Consider the following 25,321-nt stretch of genomic DNA (forward strand, 5'->3'; position numbering starts at 1 on the left):
AATACAGTAGAGCGTCGTTTATCCGAAGGTCGGTTATCCGAAACGTCGGTTATCCGAAGGAATTCCAGTCGACAAATTTAAATTTTCGCCAGTGCTGTGGCGCTGTAATCTTTGGCTATGTCTTCGGCTACTCAAATATTTTACGTTTTTGATACTAAATTAACTTCTGAAGTACAATTTTTTATTGTTTTTATATTTTTCAGTATATTTATTTTGTTTGTACAAAATAAAAAAATAGTCTTTATTAGGCTTAACATCGACGAAAATTCAACGCAAAGCGACACGCAAAGGAGAAAAATTTCAACACGGGATAAATTAATATATTTTTTCGTACATAATTGGTTATCCGAAAAATAAGTTATCCGAACAACCCCAGCCCCCAATTAGTTCGGATAAACGACGCTCTACTGTAATATATAATTATATGTACAGTACCTAATTTATATATAATTTATATATAATACTGTACAGACGATAGCAAACTCAATTTACCCGCCTAACTCTTTGTAGTGTGGCGCTGGACGGCAGAAAGTAGTTCGGCTGCTCATCCATTATTGGTCTAGATTTGACCAATTTTGTCGCGACACGAGTCGGCTACGACGTTTTACGAGTCCCTTTATACGAATACTGCCGCAATCTTTTGCTACGTTATAGGAATTTTTATTATAGGAACCTACGTTATAGGGGGTCTACTGTATATTAACTGCATTATTAAGATAATATACAGCACGTATAAGCTTAGCTTTTTTATTATATACTCCTCTAAATTTAAGGATTTTTCTTTGGCATCCATTATTATAATCGGATTACCTCTTGTCGTAGATATAAGAATACTTTGGGATGTTTTCGATAAATCTTTCCAGATCTATTCTAGAGTAGCCAAGAGGAAACGTACACAAAAGCTCTTTTTTAGCCATTTTTGCTCCTTGTCTCAATGGCCTATGTTTCACTGACGTGATTGGCGGAAGGTACCATTTTACGGCCGTATTCGCGCCGAAAATTGAACACTGCTTAACTCGCTTTTACGCTGGTTTTACGACCTGCTCGGGCGTAAAATATCAGGGTCACGTAATTAAAAGCTTTTACGCCGAGGGGTTTTACGCCGTTTTTACGGTAGTGGAGTCTCGGCGTAACAGTTTAACTAAAATCAGTTTCTCCAATGGCAGTACCCCGCTAAGAACTGGATATTGAACAGAATTACGCACATGTTATCAATATATCGATATAAATAATATAAAAGTTAAAAATTATCATAATAATTCAATGTAATAAAGGAAGAAAAGCAGTTTTTCCCTGAAGTTTACTTTTCTTCAGTCTTAATTTTGCACTTAAAATGTTTTGATTTTCAATTGTAAATGTTAAAATCTCTCACGAGTTTTATGAAAATAATATAGAATGAACAATTATTTTACAGGAATCGTCATAATGTTTGAATTAAGTTTTTTGTTATATTTTTAATTTATTTAAAGTGAAATATATGCTCTCCACCTCAAATTATTAGAGTTTTGCCCCTATACCTCCTACTTTTTCTTTAACAATAAAGTCCATAGTTTATGTATCTAACATATTTTAATGGGGTATTTAAATTAAAATGACGAGAGTTCAGGTGCAATCTGGAAATACAGTATCTACATAGTTAATCGAATCTGCTGTTTCCTAATCTTTCATATCAAGTCTTGTCATTCATTTATCTAACGCCATTTGCAAGATAAAAAAGCAGTCAGTCGACAGACGACAGTAAAAATTTATAAAACGTATGAAATTTAAAGATTGAATTTAAAGGATGTTAATGAACTGTTCAAAATTGCAGACTAATCTGCTTTCTGGCTTTCATCTGTTTGTTAGTGAATTTGTTTTTCTTAAAATTGTTTACAATTCACATTAAAAGTCTAAATATTTGTTCATCGGCATAAATAGATGGCAAAAGTATATAATATGAAACACACCAAAATATTTTTTTTAGGCCGAGACTTCACTAGCGTGAAAACGAGCGTAAAAACCCTCACTGTAAAAGCTTTTAATAACGTGACCATGATATTTTATGCCTGAGCAGGTGGTAAAACAGACATAGAAACGAGTTGAGCAGTGATCAACTTTCCACGCGGATATGGCTGTAAAACGGTACCATTTACCAATCAGATATCAGTGAAATCTAGGTCATTAAGACACGGTGCGAAAAATGGCGGAAAACAAGCTTTTGTGTACGTTCCCTCGTGGAACTCTATAATAGGTCTGGAAAGATTTATCAAAAACATCCGAAAGTGTTCACATATCTACGACAAGAGGTATACTGATTATAATAATGGATGCCTAAAACATGCGACATAGACGGCCAAAAAAAATCCTTCAATTTAGAGTAGTATATAATAAAAAAGCTAAGCTTGTACTATCTTAATACAGTCGACCCCCTATAATTACGGTCCCTATAGTTACGATTTGTATAAAACTACGAAAAAATTGCTACCGGTATCCGTAAAAAATAGTAAAAGTTTCCTATAAACATCTCAAACGTCATCGGGAAGCCGAACTACTTTCCCGCTGTCCGTAGCGCCACGCTACGGAGAGATTTCTATCGTCTGGACAGTATTATATAAATTATATATAAATTAGGTACTGTACATATAATTATATATTAATTATATATAAATTAGGTACTGTATATATAATTATATATTAACTTATTGTAACTTTGTTATAATTAAATATATAATTTCCGCCGTCTAGCGTGGCGCCACGCTACGGAGATTTTTACGCTAACTATCGTCTGTCAGTATGTAAATTAGGTACCGTAAGTCTAATACAGTACTGTAATTTTATACATTTCTTGTGAAAGAAACATTTCTTATTCAACGGCGATTAAAATTATTTATATTAATGATGTCTCCGAAGTTCTACGAAGTTTTCACAGAAAAATAAGTTGTTAGAAATCGGCCGCTCTTTGCTGAGCTGTTCCGCGACGAAAACAATGTTGAGCAATGGCAATGTCGAATGGTGACACTCGGTAAGTAATCCTACAATTTTTTGTTTATAGCGTAGTTTATACGGATTATTCCCAAAAAATATATACGTATTTTGGAAATGTTGAGTCGGATTAGTCTAGAATCGATTAATTTTATGGAAGAAAATCTTTCAAACAGCCGTAGTCCGTAAACTTGATACGTGTCGGGTTGTGATCGGAAGGATTCGTAAGAAAGCGGATTCCTAGAGAATGGAACGTATCTCTATCTTATAGGGGGGTCGACTGTAATACGATAATAAAAGTTAATATATGAAAGTAAAGATATTATTTTTACTATATTTGTAATTATAGTACAGAAAAAAGACATGGAATATAATCATTGTCTTTATATGGATATATCACGTATATAACCATCTTCCATTTCCACCAATACACATGCCAAGAAGTATTTACTTTCGACACTTGGGGCAGCACAGTCGCTGTAAAAACTTCCCGAGCTAGACATTTACTACGATTCAGAAGCAAAAGCAAATGGGTAACGTCATTAAAAAAATTTATGGCCAAGGGTTTTATGCCCGTTTTGTGGAGTCTCGGCCTTACGTTATTTTTAATTTAAAAAACTCAGTATTGTAAATGTCAATTTTGTTAAAGTGTTTCATCAGATTCCAAAAACAGAAATCATTATATATCAGGTTCATCATGTTCTTTCATGTGATGTTAACTGAATTAAAACCCGTGATTTATTACTACTGTACTTTATTAAAAAAAGTAAAACTGTATTTGTCATACTCACATCTTTGTAGTCAAGTTAAAATTGTTTATTTAAGCTTAAAAATCACTCCACTACACTCCTGCACTTATTTGAATAATGGTATACAATTCATATTTTTAAAGATGAATTACTGAAAGTTACACTACTTTTCTCAGTAATTTAATTGTAGCAGAAAATATTTGAGTAGAAATCCAGTTAAAAAGACATTTTCTTTTTTTATCAATAAGCATAATATAGAACGAACACACCAGTAATTGATGATTACAACTTTTTTGGGCTGCTATTTAAAAGAATTGTAGATTTATAAATTCACAATGTCATCAAGCTGCGTGTCCTTTTTTAGTCTTGAGAACATAGTTAATTTGATGACAGACAAGACTGCATGTTAAGATTCTAGGTGCAGAAGGCCTGGAGTTACTATTTTGTAATATAATTGAGATTGGTTGATAATAATATTAGTAAGTGCAGTGCCCAAACACTTAAAAGTTGAAAGTCAAAATTTAGTACACAGTAAGGAAACACTGTGAAAATTCTCTCTTGTGGGGAAAAGAGAAAGAGCTCTTACCCTCAAGAATATGGCTTTGACTATACTATATTAAACACGATATTTTTTCGTTATTAGAGAAATAGAACATATTTTTGACCCATATAGAAATTTTCTTATTAATCTGAGAAGAAGGAAAACCAAATTTTTCTCTTTGGTGAAAATTGATAAAATTAGCTATAATGTAACAATGTTCATTTTTGTGTCGATACTTTTCGCCCAAGCTCTGCCGAGCTTATTGGCTAGTATATGATAGAGAGGATAATTATAAAATAAATAATTGCTTGTTTTCATCACATTTGTGCACAAAGTAACTATAAATGTTATAAGTTGTAATATCAGCATATAATATTACATTTCCTCATAGGAATATCGAATTATGACGAACAATAGTTTATAGAAAATTGTTATTTACACTACAGTTCAAGTATGTAATTTGTTCTTGCAGTTTACTTTTGAGATTAGTTGTTCTACATTTTGAAAAAAAAGCCTTTTTTAATTTTGAATGAATAGATTTATTGTATAAAGGAAATTGAATTATTTCTTGGGGTTAAATTTATTAGGAACTTGTGTTACAAAAAATATTTGCAAATATATGTAATGCAGTCACCCCCCCTTATAACGCGGTAGATACGTTCCACTTTTTATGAAATTCATGTTCTACGACACCTTAATTCATGAGCCATGTGTGCTGTTTATAGACTACGGCTGTTTGAAACGTATTCTTCCATAAAATTAATCGCTTCTGAACTAATTCGACTCAACATTTCCAAAACACGTATAATTTTTTTGAGAATAATCCACGTAAACTATGCTATAAACAAAAAATTGTAGGATCGCTTACCGAGTGTGCACCGTTCGGCAACGCCATTGCTTAAGCTTGTTTTTATCGTGGAGTGGCGCATCGAATGGAACTTGCATATTTCCTGATAAATTATTTTTCTGAGAAAAATTCGCTGAACTTTGGAGACATCATTTGGAGACATCATTAATATAAATATAATTTTTATGGACGTTAAATAATAAATGGTTTTTAGTAGGTTTGCTGCTCGTTTAAACTCAATGGTTTGTGCATTATCCGCTATTGGTCTAGATTCGACCAATCCTGTCGCGACACGAGTCGGTGTGACGTTTTACCGAATTATACGAGTTTCTTTTAGCGTGTTTATACAAATACGGTCGCAATTTTTTCGCCGTTATATACGAATCCGAATTACGTGAATCAGTTACTAAGCACAACAAAATCATTCAACTTCGCACATAGAGAAATCTATACATAAACAAATTTCGAAAGTTTTTTGATGTTTCAATGTCTGATAAGCTTGAAAGCAGTGCCGGCCCGAGGCAAGTTTTAGGATGGAGCGAAATCCTATTATGGCGCCCCCTTGGTCAGTAGCGTAGCGAACATAACTGGCGCTCGGGGCACGACACTTTATTGGCGCCCCCTCCAGAAACACATATAGCAGAGGTGGGGAACCTTTTTACCATTAGAGGCCACATTTAAATTAGGCAGCAATAAGAGAGGCCGCATAAGCTGATTGACCTAAGAAAGTGACTTTTGTGAAATTATTATAGTTTTTCTATAGATTTAACAATTTATTGCATTATATAGAAAAAANTATTTTAGAGGGGAATATCAGCGAAACTGCAAAAATACTAGTGCAATTTGCGTGGTAAATGTGAGATATAATGTTAATCGTCTCTTGTGCAAACTTATTAATATAATTAAAAATTCAAATATTGCTAAAATAATATCAATTTATTAGCTGAAAAATAGTATTAATACATCAGGTAAACACAAAAGTATAACTCTAAAAATTTTTACTGCAAAGAAATCCCGAAGAGTATAAAATTTAAATGAAAATCAATTACTGTATCTAAATGTACAGTACATTTCTATTAGATTAATAATTAATAATAAGGAGATTAATTACAGTAAAATAAAAAATGTTAACATTTTATTCGTATATAATGAAATCAAAATACGTTAAAATTTTGAGATATTTCAATATATAACAATTAAGAAACAATATACTATATTGTAACAGATCTCCAGAACTAACAACTGGTACAATTATAACATTAAATTTATCTGTTCAATTTACACTGAATAAAACAATATGTTGGAAAATTTCATTTTATAATGTCTGGTATAGTTTTATTTTATAATCAAAACTAACTTTTTCAGAGGCATTTTCCCAAGTCTAAATTTTGTTATTAGCTTTAACTAAAAAAAATGGAGGGATCAAAGAAAAAACAACAGGAATGAACATCAATGCATGAAATGCAGTTTCTATTGCTATAAGAAATACTATTTTCACAAATACAATTAATGCGTACATATCTCTGTATACAAATAAAATTCCTAAAATTGTTGACAGAGATCCTTGACATATTGGATAGCCGATACGATACAGACTATCTTTCATTCTTTCATTCGGGTTTTGATACAAAGAAAAAATATAAGCGTAAGACATGTGAGCAGGATAATTGACGCAAAATCCGACACATAATATTAGACTCATCATTGAAAAAATGTCCATGTTTATTCCCCAAAGTGACATGTATCCTATAGTTTCTACAATGGTGGATGTTACCGATATTGCTACGAGAAAAGCAACGACAATGTTCGGTATGATAACTATACACAAAATCATAACTAATAGTGAAGTGATCCAAAATAAATCTCTAATTGTGCGTCCAATTATAATTCCTTGTTCGTACAGAGAAGTTAATGCTGCATGAACAAGAACGGGAAAATCAAATTCGTCAGCAATTTTCCACAGAGTTTTTAACATTTCCATTTCAGCTGCTTGACTTAACGTATCATTTACAAGGATATAAAATCTGCTAGTTAAAATATCGGATCCATCAGAATTAAAGGCGATATCGTTGGTGAATTGTTCCGCTGATTTAAATTTCAGGAAAACATTGCGAAGTCCATCCAAGAAATCTTGTTTAACCGACATGTTGTATCCTCGTAATGAATATTTAGCCAGCGGGTGATTTTGAAATTCTTTGTAATATTTTAACCAAGATACTGTAAATCGAGAATCTGCAATATGTGGAAGACTTTCGAATTTTTTAAGTAATTCATCTATGTTCCTCTGTACATTTAAATCTGAATAATCAAGTGTGCTATTAATGACTATTTGGTACGGAAACCCATAACGGCTGAAACTATTATAATATAATCTTATACCCTGTGTTATTACCGATTTTTGTGGATATAGCTTAGTGTAATTAATACCGTGTGTTATAGTTAAGGCTCCCCATATTCCAAATGATAAATTCAGAAAGTAAACTATGATAACTATAATCTTCATTGTACTGATACATAGAATTCTCCCCAACTTGTCTCGAAAGAATGCCATCGTTGGCTCATCAGTAGACGTTTCTTCTTCTGTAGTAGAATATTCTATATCTTCTGAAAATAAAGTTAATCACTTAGAATTTATATACAACATTATTTATTTGAAAAAACATTTCAGAACGACGTTTATTAATTTATAAATCAATTTATGTAATACTAATTATTAGCAAATAATTAATGAATAACAGATATCAGCGAAACAAGTAAAAAAACTGTCATAAAATCACAAAAAAATTTGCTTATCCGAAAAGGCGAATGTTTTAAAAATATTTTGTACCATATTTCTCATTTTATTTTATTGAAGGGCCGTTATGTCAGCAAAATAAAACAAAGTTATTATCGAAGATGGAGAAAGTGAGGAAACGAATAAGGGGAATGTACAGTCAGAAAGAAAAGTAAGGATGACTCCCTCTCAGCGGGTCAAGTAAGGTTAATACTTTTCACTGCGTTTAATGTTCACGTAGAGTTTTCAAGCTACAACGTCGTGGGTCAAAAAGTAAACGTGAGTTGTAAAGAACTGTACTCTAATAACCAGTGCAGCTTCATATAATAGAAAAAGCAAAGTTTAACGCTTAACTCTAAAATAAAGATTTATGCTTATATTAAAATTAAGCTATTCTGCGATAACTCGAACTTTAATAATATATTAAATTTTTCGAAATAATGCACCATGTATTCAATACACTATACAATTAACCTTCATATTTTGCCAGAAGTCACCTGATACCAGTCCATAGAATCTCGTATAGCATTTACTTAAAAAATGAAACAACATTACCTAAATTAAAACGAAATGTATTTTGTCGTTGTTTCTCTTCACTGTGTCCTGATAATGCCATGCACCCTGCAAAAAACGTTATCTGATACAAAAACGTAAACACTATGCTGGTTGCGGAATAATAACAAAACATTTTTATAAGAGGGAAAGATGACATTATTCCAACACAATAGGATAACAGATTAGTCAATGATGTTAAAGTTATAGAAATTCCTGCTTCACCGAATGTTTCTTCCATGCGTTTGTGTACTTTATGCTTGGGGTTTGATATTCTCCAACACGCCAACAATACGAAGGCATCATCGATCTCTGTCACTACATCAGAAAGCCTTTATTAATTGAAGAATTCATAATCTAAAAGTAAACAAATATAAAAGAGGGAGTAATCACTTACCGAGAACTAAAAACGGAATGGTGATGTTCCAAATACTATTTGGTACACCGACAACCGACATGAATCCGAAAGAAGAGACCACTGCCAGACCAGCCGACACGACACTTTCTGCACCTAGAAGAGGCTTGCTTTTTGCCCAATTGTTGCTCATGCACATAACAGCAGTGAAAACAGATATAAATGCAATTGGAGCACCAATCATAGGTTTTATATTTTCCACTAAATGCACATTTTGCTGTTCTATTGACCAGTAGTTATCAATAAAACACATAAGATGTTTAAATTGATGATTTCTAATTCGATTATATACTTCTGTTCGCCATCTTTTAATCATATCGTGTTTTTTCTTGTTGCTGTCGTCAGTGAAATAAATTAATCTCGTAGCATTTGCTGTCTGAATGAAATCGTTTTCATCTTCGATTACAGCTCCAAAGTTGAGAGAATAAATTTGATATGAGTATGTCAACGGATCTATGTCGACCGGATACTTTAATTTCTTTTTTCTCTGCACTATATTGTCAATTTCGGAAAATTTTTCAATAATCGGATTTTCAAAACATTTTTCACGTACACGTGCACAAATATCTGAATATCCAATTTGTACACCTTCATGATGAATTGTTATATTTTTAATTAGTTGATCCACCGAACTTATTTCTAGCAGCACATCTTTTTCGAGCATGTCTCCACCACCTTTTCGTGTAAAAATCACAAACACAAAATTCGGTATGTGTGTATATCTTGCCGGATCAAAAAATTTCGATGTATTAAAAGGAAATGTTTTGTCAATGAACTTCTTAGTATTATAGACTTTTCCTGAATCTGCGAATGCCAGTTCGATTACATTTGAGATAGTGTTTATATTGAAGATAAAGGCTGAAAATGACGCTGTTATTAAAATAGGAATAATAATAAAGTAGTAAGGATGAAGTCCGATTAATCTTCCTAATTTTCGAAAAACGATCGATAATCGATTCCTTACACAGTCAACTTTCATGTTTTTATTTTGATTTCGATAAGATACTATTTACCCTATAAAAAATAGAACATAATTAAGATAAATTATATTACATAATTGATTAAAATTCATTCTTATAAGTGACTATATGAAAGTTATCTGAATGTAAAGTTATGCACAATGGTTTACGTTACTGCAGTTCCACTGTTTCGTTTGACTATAAAAATAGTCGTCATATAATCAAAGTGAATTTTTTTGTATTTGAAACATATTATTTTTATCCAATTCGACCTTATTGGAAAATTATGGTAAACATGTTATTAAGTAATTTAAAAATGAAAGCTATATACTATCATTTTCCTAGGTTTCGTTTATGGTGAGTTTTCAATTGTTTTACAGTAAAAGAACTTTTATCGCCAAACTGATGGGATTTTCATAGATTCAAAAATTGGAAGAAATTAACAGAAACCTATATGTTACATATGGACAAAACTTTATTAAACCTATAGAACATTATACTTTTTGCAAAGTATGTTCGATGACATATTGATTATATATAATAGAGTAATAACGACACCTGTTCAAATATTAAAACAAGCCAATAAGGTTACCCAAGAAATCGAATATTATAATTAAATAAATTATCTAGATACAACAATTACATAATTTTTAGGTCACCTTATATATTGTAAGTTTGTTAAACCATGAAGTGCTAAATACGTTATTAACTTTAAATCGTATTGCATTGTAAATCAAAAAGGAAACATATACATTTAATGTAAATAAGAGATATTTTCGATAACAACAGAAATGGATAAGACAGAACAGGAAATTGAAACAGCACAAAGAAGTATATTCTAAACTATTATCTAAAGAAAATACTAAATAATTAATTGTACCAATTGAAAAACAAGAAACGAAACAGTACATATTATTTCCTTATATAAAAGGCATATACGAAGAATATAACAAAATTATTATTTAAAGTTATATATCTCCCGTAAGTCAAAAAGGAAAGAGAAATTGATTTATCGTGTATTTTTATACGATACAATTAAGTAAGAATTGGATAATTAATCTGACTCCATTGTTATAAAATAATAATTCAAAATAACTATTTCAGTTATAAAATAGTGTTTATATTTTTTTCCAACATATTGTATAAACGATATAAAAAGTATGTTCTCGTATAAATATCGTGTTTATAGAAAAGTCATTGGTCTGTAATTTTTTAATGTTGAAAAAAGTTATACAGATGAAACAGGAGACAAGAAGTGAAAAACTTCGAAGAAGTAAACCCAGATTAATTTACGTGCTTTCTGCGAAAAATTACACAAGAACTTCACGTAAACCGAAGTCGATCAAATGCCGTATCCATCATCATGATAAATGCAGAATAGAATGACACATTTTACAGTGAGCCATTCGATAGAAAAGCAGAAAAAATACGTCTATTTAGAATAAGAATATTGTGATAATCTGGAGGTAGTCTTGAATCACTTTATATAATTTTACCCTAAACAAACTTAAATAAATAATTTACTTTAATTTCACTTAAAAATATTGAAAAATGATAAAATTTGGAATAATTAACTTAACATAACCTAAAAAGGTTATAAAACTTTAACATCCTGCAAAACTGCTCTGTCACGTAACATTTTTCAAGAACCGAGGATGTTTTGCTTCCTTCCTCCACACCTCGTATCTTAGAATTTTGCACACCACCTTCTCAAATGTCATAACTCATTTCTAGAAATTATTATTATGAAATAATTGGAGATAAAAAGGCGAGTTTGCCGACACTCGGGGAGTTCGTTCAGAAATTGCCAAAGTGATTACTCCTCCTCCAACAGCTGAACCTGTCCTCCGGACTCGCCACCTCAGGAAGAGAATCAACGAGATACAAGGTTTCAACATGAACTATGAGGTAAACGTTTATTGTAAACTCTCTCTCTCGGGATAGTTTAATATACCACAGGGACAGGGATAATCCATACCTAAGTACTTATCATATTATTATTCCTTTGTGTATCTATTATAGCCTGTTGTAGTATTGTTAGCAATGATTAAACTGTTAATTTTATATTATAGTACTTCTGTTGTCAAGTATCTGTTCTTTATGCACAGACCCCACACAGAATCTTACCATTCGGGTTCTGAGAAAAATTAAGCCATCCAGTGACAAGGTGAGCAGGTCTAACAGATCTGACAATTAGAGGGCCTGGACCCTCGTCCGTATTCTCACATATTGGTGTCAGGAGTGGAGTATTGTGCAAAGATAGGTCGAACCTGTCTCAGACGGACAACCTGTGTAAAAAAGGACAAACCTGTCTAGAAAGGACGAAGATCACATTTTGGTGTCTTCTTACCCTTCCTTCTATAATTAAGTTAGTTATAGGTATACAGACGTTGTAATTAAGTTATAAGTTATAAGTTAGAAAATGGAGGGAGAATCTTCTAGAGGAGCCACTTGGCAGGGAACCCTATAACCTTAGGAGGTTTAGGGGGAATGATTCCATTACTTCCTGTGTTTTCAAGGGATACTAGCGGAATTTGTATTACCGAATTCTTTGACGCGCTAGCTGATGTAAATCGGGTGGCTGCCTGGAAAAAGGCCCAGATGTTGGCCGTGGCCAGGTTAAAATTGACTGGTATTGCCCGGAAATTTGCTCGAAAGGATAGGAGAATTAAGGATGTAGAAGATTTTGAAACATTTAAAAAAGTTATGATAGAGCGCTTTGAACGAATTCCATATACCTATAAGCTTCAGAAATTTTATGCCTGTGTGCAAGCTCGAGATGAAGACATACAAGCATATGCTGTCAGATTACAGTCCTTGGCTGCAGAGGTGGAGATAGAGCATTAAGGAGGTAGTGATATAGAAATAGCAATTATAAAGAGGGTCAAAGAGAAAGAATTAGATGAGAGACTTAGAGTAAAGTTTTTATCAGGGATTGATATGAAGATTAGACAGAGGGTAATGTCTAGAGATCCTGAGACGTTTGATTAGGCTTTGCAAATAGCCATCAGTGAAGAAAATATATAACTATTGACGTCCTATCCTCGTGGGTCCCTGAAAGTAATAAAAGAGGAAGAGATTCTTCAAAAGTCCCAAGAAAGGGATAGGTCTAGAGACAAATCAAAGCCAGAAATGGAACAGTTAATAACTGCTTTGAGGGCATTAAGAGCTGATTTTAATAATTTAAATAGGAGTTCAGCCCAAAGAGGAAGAAGGAAATGGCAAGGTACTAGGCAAGGTCAGGGGCAATATCCTGAACCTTCCAGAAGGGTCCAAGGTAGGGGATACGCTTATAATTCTACTACTTGGGGGAGAAACAAGTGAGTACTTCTGTTGGTTGAGAGAAATATTCAGCTGTGGGATCAATGCCCAGACCTAATGGTTCATTACTGCAACGAAAACCCTCTCCCCTCCAACAAACTGTTTCAAAGCAACCCGATGGAAGAGGTCAACCAAGAGTAAGGTTTGCTCCTATTTCAAGGGAACCTAGTGAGCTAAGGCAACCAAATAATCAGGAGCCCTATAGGCCAGCATATCAATATAGGGGAAAAATAGGAAGTATGCCTCCTAGAACAAGGTTAAAGAATAAAAAAAAGAAAGATAACTGGTATTATTGTTCTGGTAATATAATTCCTTGGAAAAAGTCAAATGAGAGTTATTTGACCGAAGCAGAAAAGATTAGAAGAATACATAATGAACCTACAATAATAGGGGAAATAGAAGACATACAAGCTACGTTACAAGTGGATACAGGAGCTAAGGTGTCACTATTATCCAAGACCTTTCTTGATCAAATGCAAAAAAGGTTGCCCATTGATTATAACCAAGAAACTGATTTAAGAAGTGCCACGGGTCATACTATACATACCTATGGAATCCTGAGTCCTATTTTCAAAATTGGAGAATTACGTTTCCCTTTTCCCTGTTGTATAGTAAATAATGAGGTTACGTATTCTTGTGATGGTTTAATTGGTAGGGACATGATCGTAGAAAAAGGATTCTTACCAGATTTACAAAATGGGCGATTGATAATACCTCCTCAAAAGATCATCCCCTTTATTAGCTCTCCTATTCTACAAAGACGGACTGAGTATAATTTAGGCAAACTAAGGGATGATAACTGTCCTGTGCAAGTAAAGGGGCCCGAACAGGGGAGATTACATACTTCTAGGGAAGTTACATCGGGACCTGATCATATCCCTAAGATCACGGTTAAAGTAAAGGAAATAAGTAAACCTAACCCCCTTAATAGGAAGTGAAGTAGAAGGAAAGGAAGTAATTCTACTAGAGACTTGTAAACTTCCTTCCTGGTCCGATAATATTGTTACAGCCACAATAAAAGAAATGAACAGCCATAAGGAAACAGGGGTTATTGAATCACAACCTCTACAGATAGACAGTCTTGTTGGAGCCCATGTATTAGTAACTACAAATAAGAAGGGACAAGTTCCCATTAGACTTCAGAATACTACCCATAATATAATTAGCTTAGAAAAAGGCACAACTGTGGGGACTTTCTGGAAAACTTTAGAGGAAAATAGGCCTGCTGAAACCATAAAGGAGGGAGCTACTTCCACTTTGTCTAAAGAGGAGTTTAGTAAGTTATTTAATTGGGACAAGATCAAAGAAAAAGAGAAACAAGCGTTGTTAGAATTATTATATAAATATAGATATATTTTTGCACTTGATGACTATGATTTGGGGTATTGTGATATAGTTAAGCATTAGATAAATACCGGTGATGCCACTCCCATTTACTCTCCTCCATATAGAATACCATATGCTCAAAGGCAACAATTAAATGACATAGTAGAGGGATTATTAGAAAATAATATTATTGAACATTCCACGTCTCCGTGGAGTTCCCCAGCTTTATTGGTAAGGAAGCGTGATGGTAGTTTTAGATTAATTATCGACTATCAGAAATTAAATAAGATAACCAAGGTAGATCCTTGGTTATCTTATTTACTTGTACTTCCGTTAGTACAGGAATCGTTAAGTCTAATGGGGAAAGCTACCTATTTTTTCACTATGGATAAAATCTCGGGATTTTGGCAACTTGGGGTAAGTGATAAGGAGAAGACTGCCTTCTCCACTCCTGATCGTCATTAGCAGTGGAATCAAATGTCGATGGGGTTGAAAACATCCCCTGCTATATTTGAAAGGGCCATGGACTTTGTGTTACATGGACTTAAGGAAAAAATTTGTTTAGTATATATGGATGACATATTAACTTTTAGTTCAGACTTCCCCAGTCATTTAGAAAGATTAGAACAAGTTTTTATGAGATTAGCTAGTGCAGGAATAAAGTTAAAACTGAGAAAATGTCACTTCCTGAGAAAACAGATAAAGTTTCTAGGTCACGAGATAACCGCAGAAGGAATAAAACCTGACCCAGATAAAATACAGTGTATAATTAATTTCCCTCAGCCCTTGAAAGAGAAAGATATAAGGGCATTTTTGGGACTTACGGGTTATTATAGAAGACATATTGATTCTTATGCAAAAATAGCCAAACCTTTAACCAATTTGTTAAAGAAGGACTCAGTATTTGAATGGAGACCGGATCAACAAACAAGTTTTGAAACCCTCAAAAAGATTATTACCTCGGCTTTTTTATTAAAATCACCTGACTTTCAAGAACCATCTATTTTGGCAACCGATGCCTCTAATACAGCTCTAAGAGCAGTGTTGTCTCAAAAGGAGAATGGGCAGGAAAAACCTATTGCTTATGCCAGTAGATTACTTAGAAAACCAGAAATTAATTATAGTGCAACAGAAAAAGAATGTTTGGCTACAATATGGGCTGTCAAACATTTTAAACCTTATTTATATAGGCGAAAATTTATATTAGTAACGGATCATAGACCCCTTCGATGGTTGCTCAGCAATAAAGATTCCTCCACCAACTCCCGGTTATCCCGTTGGATCATCTTCCTGCAAGAATTTGATTTCGAAGTCATTCATAAGGCTGGGAGTTCTCATCAAAATGCTGATGCCTTAAGCCGCATTGCAATTAGACTAGGGTTTCTCATTTCTCGGTCTTTTGCTTGTCCTGGGATCCCAGGATAAAAGTGAACTGTTTCCCGGGATCCCGGGAAATCCCGGGATAGAATTAATTATTTTTAAGGTATACAAAATATCTTGAAATCAAATGATATAATTATTTTCCATTTTCTAAAGTAATTTTAAAGTTCTGTAACCTCCAAAATCATATTAATAATGCTGTGTAAGGTCTATAGGCCTATAATAAAAATTACCTTTAAATAACGTAGAAATTTTCACAAATAGAAAAAAATAAATTAAAGTTTGCTGGAAACTGCATACAACAACAACAAAAAAATGTTTTGAATTGAGTTAAAAATTAAAAAAATGAACTTCTAATTTAGAAGGTAATTTTCGTTTTTTAAATAAAATATAACAAAATATTGCAAACTTTTATAAGATTTTAAAAAGCAAAAATGGTCAATACTCCGATAACTCACTCTAATTCTTATTTTAGTAATGAAAAGTCTTGCCACCGAGAATGCCCTTTCCAATTCAATTGATGTGATTGGAATAGTGTTTAATGCATTTAAGAGAAGACAGATATTATGTGTTTTTTCACCTGTAGCCTGGAAGATTTCGAGTTCGTTTTCGAGATTGTAGTACTTCTTTCGCTCTCTAGTATTCTTGATTTGTCTACCTTGGCTGCTTTAATAGCGGCATCCAGCTTAGAGCTCGATAATTTGGCAATTCATTTGGCTTTAATAATCAGGTTTATGAAGAAAAACTTCATACTTGCAGACTTTGTACTCGTTTGTATCCTTGCCCAATTTGCACAATCTGGCGTCAGGCATTTATTGAAGCTACCGGGCATGGTCAAAACTCAAGACAGCGTAAGCACAATTATTCCAGATATTACAGGTTCCGACAAGTAAAGAATTTTTATAGTCCTGCCACAAATAAGCTATATATTGATTATTGACCATTTGTGACATGCTGTAACGAGCAAAAATTAAAAAAAAACTAATAGGTAGGTTTAAAATTAATAAATACAAATGTATTCTGACAGTGAATGAGTTAATTATGCTTTCTATTTGCAAAATTCCTCAACCTTAACACAAAATAAGAAAAAAAGTGAATTTTTAAGAAATTTGCAGGATTTCCCGGGATAAGAAAAATTTCCCGGGATATTTCCCGGGTTAAAAAAAACAACCGGGATCCCGGAATCCCGTTTGAGAAACCCTAAATTAGACAAATACAAGAGGTCGAACCCATCTATTCAAATCAACAGATAAAAACCCTCCAAGAAAAAGATAGTAAATTAAACCCTATTATACAAGCTTTGAAAGCTGGACAAATTAGTGGACTGATTAATAATATAGAGTTAGAAGAGTTTTTCCTTAATAAAGAAGATATTTTATGTCACAAAAATATTCAAGATGAAAGAGGACAAATAGTCGTACCTAAGGATTTAAAGGATACTATTTTGTACTCTTATCATGACAATCCCATTGCAGGACATTTAGGAGATACTAAGATGTTCGCTAAAATAGAAAAGTTATTTTATTGGCCTGAAATGAAAAAGGAGATAAGAAAATATTGTCAAAGTTGTCAAAGCTGTGCTCAACACCGAAGACAAGGCCGAAAATCGAAAGCAGAATTACAACTCTTCTCTCCACTCTCCCACCTGTTTGAACAAACTACAATGGATATTATTGGACCTTTGCCAGTAACAACAAATGGAAATAAATACATTTTAGTATTTGTAGATCATTTTAGTAGATATGCTGAAGCAGTTCCTTTGTTGGATGTTACTAGTAGAACTATTGCAAAAGTCTTTGTAACAAATATAATATTGCGCCATTCTACCCCTACGCAATTACTAACAGATAGAGCACCGAATTTAATCTCCAAACTATTTTCGGAAGTTTGTGATATTCTCAAAATAAAAAGATTACTTACCACTGCTTATCATCCAGCTTGTAATGAAATAGTTGAATGCTTTAACAAGACACTGATCGATATCTTATCACATTATGTATCCAAAGATCAGAGATACTGGGATGAATGGATTCATTATGCCTTATTTGCCTATAACACTTCTGAACATGCTTCCACCAATGAGAGTCCTTTTTATATGTTATATGGCCGAGATCCCACCTATCCTTTTGAGTTAATCACCAATCCAGCTACCTTATCTTATGATGTCGAAGATAATTTTGTGAGTGAATTACAACTGAGAATGAAGGAGACACATCAAAAAGCACAAGAATATTCTGAACTGGCTGCAAAGTCTAGACAGGAACAACAAAGGAAGCAGAATAAACCACTTCGTTATCAAATAGGGGACAGAGTCTTACTAAAGGAAGTAGTAGTTCCAAGAGGAATAGAAAAAAAGTTAGCTACTCAATGGTCAGGACCTTATAGAATTATTGCTATTTTAAGTCCTGTGAATTATAAAATAGAAAATATAAAAACTAAAAGAAAATTACATGTACATGCAAATAGAATAAAACCCTCAGTAGCTAGAGAAGAAGTCAAATTTCCAATAGAGCCACCAGAACCTACCCTACAAAAAGAAATTATATCAGCCACATCTGAAAAGGACCCACCGCTAATTATTGATCCATGGGATGAGTTTATATTAAATGCATCCCTACTTCCTCACATACCACCAGCACTTGAAGAAAGAAATGAGGGAGAGGAAGAACTAGAAGTATCTGAGGAAGAAGGGAATACCGAGGAAGATCCGACTCCTCTATATGCTCTTAGGAGTCAGGGACCAGTTGAAGAACTCCCCTGGGTAATGCCAGTTAATGATCGTAGTCGTAGTAAGATACAGCGATTTGTCTCACCCTCGACTAGCGGATCCTCCTCTCCTTAGGTTATAAATCTTCATTTTTATATAATAATCCAAATTAGAACGTGGGGCATACTCACTAGTGTTCACAAGGAAAGGAGGTTCCTTCAGATCTGTTAGATCCATGAAGAATAGGATACTTTGCGGGTTTCGGGAAAGTAGATAGTGAGATATGACCTCTATTTGTTTTTACCTTAACTATCAGAATGTCATTTACGTGGGAATTCACCATAAAGGTTATCAAGACGGTTATTCACCTAATTGGTAAAATAAACAGTACAATCTTTTAATAAATAATGAAATTTCTCACCACTTCTATATCCTTAGGAAAACCCAGACACATTAAATTTGCATCAAAAAGGACTGCAATTGCTAGGCATTACAAGCATACTTCTCCTTCCTTTAAACCCTATCCATGTCTCTCCCCGACCAGAAGACTAAGAATCATCAAGGAACACCTTCTTCACCTTCTATCATCAGTAAACTAAATAACACAGGAATTATCCATCGTCCCAACGCCTGCGTTGGATACTTACCAGGACTTATCCTCAAATCTCCTTTCCAGATGCGCTCCACCATACAAACTGAACTGGCACCCCAATTCGTCGTGCCTCCAATATCGGAAATCTTCAATGTTACAGAAATCGAACAATTACGACAAGACTTAACACATTCTAAAGATTTTAAATCTTCTACTATCTCGGATGCTGATATTCGACTAGCGGACCGATTCAATGAAAATTTCAACCAGGATTTGGATTCATTACTTCATGAAACCACAGATCGTGCTGACTCACCCTCCATCTTTTCATCTCCGACAATGTGAATTGTTTTGGGAGGAATTGGAGCAAGCGTTATCTTCATATGTCTTTTCTATATGATTTTTTATGTAGGGAAACGCCTAATGAAAACCTGGTCCTCCACCCAACCATCTGAAACCAAGTTCTCTACAAATCTACCTTCTCCTCACCGTAGAGATGAAGATACCGGAGAGAGAGCCTCCCGTATTCCCACCTTATCTTTATCTACCACACCTAAGAATTTAACTGTGCGTACTTACCGACTTTAAGACGTAGTGGTAAACCACTTATACATTTTTTTTTAAAATTTATTCAGTTAACCTTTTCCCTAATGTTCCGGCTATATAACTTCAGTTATTTGCAAATTCTTTATACACATTTTTAGAAGTTCAGTCTTTTAACCAGAAAATATCCACTACACATTATATATATATAATAATATATATTATATATATTATATATAATATCCACTACACATTATATATATAAAGAGAGAGAGTTATAAATATCCACAAGGATATAAAATTGTAACCACGTGATCCCTGTTCCTTTAAAATACCCTCAACTTATAGTCTTCAGTGTTTTCAAGAAACTTATTGGTTTTAAGTGCTTATTTCCCAGTCTTCAGGAAACATTTCAGCGAAGTTAGCTATGGAGTCAACATTCTACATTTCTTCGAGCCATGTTCAACATTTCCTCCCAGAATTTGAAAATGAAGACCTCAACGGGACCCATCCCACTTCCATCCCTGCTCCGCATCATTCTTCGAAACCATCTTCTATTATAGAGACTGACCAGACACTTCCCTAAAGTGTTATCAACCTTACAGGAAGTACTTGAGGAAGCTTTTATAGAAAGTACAGCAAGATTGTTCCTGAATGAAAGACTATTTCCTTCCCTAAGAATTAATTAAATGATTTCCTAAAAGGAAATATTTCCTCTTGATTGTATGGTCTATTCTCTATATACTTAAGCAATGTAATTTAATCAATTATTATTGTAATAAGTTAGACCGTATATATATGTATATATATATATATTTTATCTTATATTTTGTTTACATTTAATTCAATTGTAATCGATATCACTATATAATATCAACTGTATCTTAATTCGTATAACCCCTATATAAAGAGAGAGAGTATAACACAAACTAGAAAATCCCACCTATTTAGAGTCGGTGTGATTTTTAAAAGGAAGGAAGTGATGTGATAATGTGGAGGTAGTCTTGAATCTTTATATAATTTATACGCTAAACAAACTTAAATAAATAATTTACTTTAATTTCACTTAAAAACATTTTAAAATGATAAAATTTGGAATAATTAACTTAACATAACCTAAAAAGGTTATAAAACTTTAACATCCTGCAAAACTGCTCTGTCACGTAACGTTTTTCAAGAACCGAGGATGTTTTGCTTCCTTCTTCCACACTTCGTATCTTAGAATTTTGCACACCACCTGCTCAAATGTCATAACTCATTTCTAGAAATTATTATTATGAAATAATTGGAGATAAAAGGGCGAGTTTGCCGACACTCGGGGAGTTCGTTCAGAAATTGCCAAAGTGATTACTTCTCCTCCAACAGCTGAACCTGTCCTCCGAACTCGCCACCTCAGGAATAGAATCAACGAGATACAAGGTTTCAACATGAACTACGAGGTAAACGTTTATTGTAAACTCTCTCTCTCGGGATAGTTTAATATACCACAGAGACAGGGATAATCCATACCTAAGTACTTATCATATTGTTATTCCTTTGTGTATCTATTATAGCCTGCTGTAGTATTGTAAGCAATGATTAAACTGTTAATTTTATATTATACTACTTCTGTTGTCGAGTATCTGTTCTTTATGCACAGACCCCACACAGAATCTTACCACTCGGGTTCTGAGAAAAATTAAGCCATCCAGTGACAAGGTGAGCAGGTCTAACAGATCTGACAATTAGAGGGCCTGGACCCTCGTCCGTATTCTCACAATATAAAAAAAGGAAATATAAAAGAATTGAAAGTGAAAAAATAGAGCGTATCTGAAAAGGAAAATTATTAAACTACACAAACTCTTTGGATACCGATTTTTACATGACATAAAGAATGGAACAGTAAAGCCGGTTATAAATAAAACTAATATTATGATTCCGGATACTATACTTAATATGTTAAGATCGAGAATATATTGTAATGCTCCGATATATAAAGAAACTTATTTAATAATAGCAGAAATAGATAATGTTCAGTTGTTGAGAGATTTAATAGAACTCTAAAGACGAAAATGTGGAAATATATTATCGATAATAATACGTGACCATTGATCGATGTTTTAAATATATTATTTAAAAATTATAATAACTCTAATCACAGATCAATTTAAATGATACTACCAGAAGCTTGACAAAATTAGAACAAATCTGTTATCTATAATAAACTATTTAAACGTAAATCCACGTCTGAACCGAAATATGAAGTTGATGCTAAAGTTAATCCCAGATTTAGTGAACTCTTTCTATAATCTTTCACAGTCGTTTTTAAAATAAAACGAAATACCGCTTAAACTAATAAAAAATTATATTTTTCCCCCCAACACTTAATAAAAACTAGAAGGATATGATCATATCTCTCTCCAGATTCACTTTCTTTCAAAGGTGACACATTTTCCTAATGTGTCACCTGGAACTAACAATCAAAATTTAACTATTGGCTCCATGTATAATAACTCCAAATAAGGTCATAGAAAAAAACCATAAAAGACCCCCTAATAATAAGGAGGAATCGATGATAATCGCAGTTTACCCTTCTATGTGAAAACTGCTCCAGTCGTTGCCACCCTTTGCCCTCTCAAGATGTAAAGACTTTCATCATTTTGGAATCATCGAAGCTTTTCCCGAACCTTGCAGACCAGGAGTAGAACTTTGATACAATTTTGTAATTCAAACGAACAGTTGGTTCTAATAATTAAAATATTTATCAACACGCGAACGATTAAGAACTCTCTCTCTCTCTCTCGCGGTTAGAGTCGCGATATTAATGATAAGATTACTTCCGTTCCCCATATAATGTGTTATGAATTTTGCAGATAAGCTGAGCGTCTTAACCAATATTCTATAAACTTGTAAATAGTTTTGATAAACAAACGGGTTTTTGTCAAATAATAAGTTTGTAGAGTGCACCTTTTCCAGTTGTTCGGATTTGTTGCCATGTCGAGTCAAAGCATCTGCATTTCCGACCGCTCGCGCGTGAACGAACTACTAACGGCCAACGCGATTTACGTGTCCGTTAAGGCACGGTGGCAACTGTTTTTACGTGGCATCTAAGAGGTGCCGACTCTGTGGTCACACGAATAAGTAAATACAAGATTTTGTTCATCAGAAGCTATCTTGTGTCATTTATCGAATAAATAGTAAAAGTATTTAAAAGTTTTAAAACAAATTTAACTACTTATCGAAAGAACATCGATAAAAGTTACCAATGAAGTTTAACGATAACTTCAGAGATTCATTTTCATATATTGTTTTCTAGGTAAAAACTCTTGCTTTTGGACAGTTAAAAATTCGTAGCATTTGATATTTTCAAGCAACTTTTAAGTTACTAGTTAATTTTTTCTGAGGAAAAAGGGTGAAAGAACATTTAAAAACAACAAATAAGTAAGCAAACAAAGAAAAAACAAAAAATTAGCAAATAAAACTGTTGTGAAATTCGAAGTTTATATAATTTCATAAAAGAAATTAATCCTTTAAAATTTTAATAAATGTAAATTAAAATTCCTTTAACTAAAGGAATTTGGACCTACAAAAACGAAATATAAAGTGCATGAGAAATTTATAACTCTTTCGGTTTAACTATAAACATTCTCACGATCAAACCGTGNAATTAATCCTTTAAAATTTTAATAAATGTAAATTAAAATTCCTTTAACTAAAGGAATTTGGACCTACAAAAACGAAATATAAAGTGCATGAGAAATTTATAACTCTTTCGGTTTAACTATAAACATTCTCACCATCAAACCGTGCATAGTTTACACTTACAGGCAAAATTCGTCATATTGTTGTCATTCGATCACCACCTTTAACCCCACACCTGCTAAAACAATTGATCACCTGACTAATTTTCCCACCGAAAAAGGTATAAAAGACCGACACCGTCCCTTCATCGGGGGAATCGCCGAACGTCGAAGTCAGACATCGCCTTCTCCATCGCAGCCCTACACTTTTGTCGCAGACCTACACTTTCGTCACCGATCAGAATCCCTTTTTTACGACATTACGGGAAAATATCCTACTAGTATATGCAAAGAGGTATGAACGCTTGTTACTGTAAACTCTCTCTCATCCGCGAAGTCTAAGGAGTTTTGTAAGATTTTATTTAGTTAGTTAGTTTAATAAATTCTTGTTTTGTTTTTTAAATGGTGTCGTTACTTGACTTTGCCAACGTCTTATCGTCGACCCCTCCGACTCTCCTCCACTCGCGTAACGCGTAACTGAACGAAACGCCATCCTTGACAAGAAAATAGGTCACCGACATGTGGCCGGAAGGAGAGGATTTCCCGACCACCCCGGCGGCTCACACTGTTGTCTACAAGTGTGAGAATCATAAGTTTTATTTAAATCAATTAGTAAATAAAAGTTCTACAGAAGTACATTTTCCCTTTCCGTGGGAACGAAAGAAAACTTCCTTTGGGGGAGATTTTATCATACATTTCCAACGAACATCTGTTCATTTGCGTCATAAATAATAATAAGTATAAGTAGAGTTTGCAACATTATCTTGAATAATGAGACAGATACGGTTAATCGAATTTCTCATTATTGTACATAAATTAGAAATAATCAACATTGTAATGATGTTGAGTATTTATAATTTATGTCGAATAATAAAGAATAAAGTATAATAAAGTACAAGCAGCACAATAAAGGACAGTCGGTTTTACTATAGAGGAAAAAACACTGCACAAATTTGATAAGAACCTCATGATTCCAAACGAATTTTTACAGATATATTTTAAAATTTAATTAATGCTTGTGATTAACCTTGCTTTTAAAACAAACAAGCAAACAACCTTTATTAATTATTTAAAAGTAGTTAAGAATTATTTACAATTAAACTAACATTAAAACACACTTTCGTATCACTGTAGCTAAGACAAATTTAAATAATAACTTACCATTTATTCGGTGTTAATTTTCATTAACCGAAATATCTTATTCCACGTTAAATTGAATGATCCTGAGCTAATTGTATTTAAGAACAGAATTATTATTATTTCTATTATATTGAAAACAAATTTGCGTATGAATTTTATATCTTGAAAACAGGATTAAAATAGTAGACTTGATAATGTGAAAAGCAAATTAAATTTAATAAGTTATAAATTTTTTTTACGATGAAAACTTGCTGCACAAGTTTCATGAATAATTTAGAGAGAAAACTGGAAACTTTTAAGTGAATTGTGCAATTGATTATTACTCAATCATGAAAGTATATTTGTGAAAAACTTTAAAGATTTATCTTGGTAAAATTTTGTGATGTGCCATTTCGTATTCAAAAATTTAGAAACTACAAATGTATATTCAAATTTTATATTAGATAAAAAACATTTAGAAGAATCAAATGCTAAAATTTAACATTAAATAATAAATTAAATGCAAGTCTAAAATTTGATTAATTATATTCTGTGTAATGTAAGTTGCAAAAAAAAGTAGTATATTTTTTCTCGTTCTTATCAAGTGAAATACAATCGAAGAAATGCATAAGGAATAATAATAATGTAGCTATCCTTGATTGTATTGTAGTAATTTCTATTGTCATTTTTCTGTTTTTATTACTGATAATTTTATACGTTGGCTGATTCTTCGTTAGAACATTAAGTACTATTTATA

At 33.0% G+C, this 25,321-nt stretch overlaps 1 protein-coding gene across 1 annotated transcript; it reads right to left on the bottom strand.

The window, feature by feature from the left end:
- Nucleotides 1-6,479: 6,479 nt before the first annotated feature.
- On the bottom strand, nucleotides 6,480-24,716 carry LOC111620387 (patched domain-containing protein 3-like). The gene is made up of 4 exons (XM_023362303.1): nucleotides 24,607-24,716; nucleotides 8,821-9,852; nucleotides 8,427-8,741; nucleotides 6,480-7,702 (listed from the first exon to the last, which is right to left on the bottom strand). Exons 2-4 carry the CDS (start codon nucleotides 9,815-9,817, stop codon nucleotides 6,480-6,482), a joined length of 2,535 nt encoding a protein of 844 aa, XP_023218071.1. The 5' UTR covers nucleotides 9,818-9,852; nucleotides 24,607-24,716.
- Nucleotides 24,717-25,321: the final 605 nt, after the last annotated feature.

Source organism: Centruroides sculpturatus, unplaced genomic scaffold, assembly GCF_000671375.1.
Source record: "Centruroides sculpturatus isolate CEXI.00-Female unplaced genomic scaffold, Cexi_2.0 scaffold209, whole genome shotgun sequence".
Lineage (NCBI taxonomy): Eukaryota > Metazoa > Arthropoda > Arachnida > Scorpiones > Buthidae > Centruroides > Centruroides sculpturatus.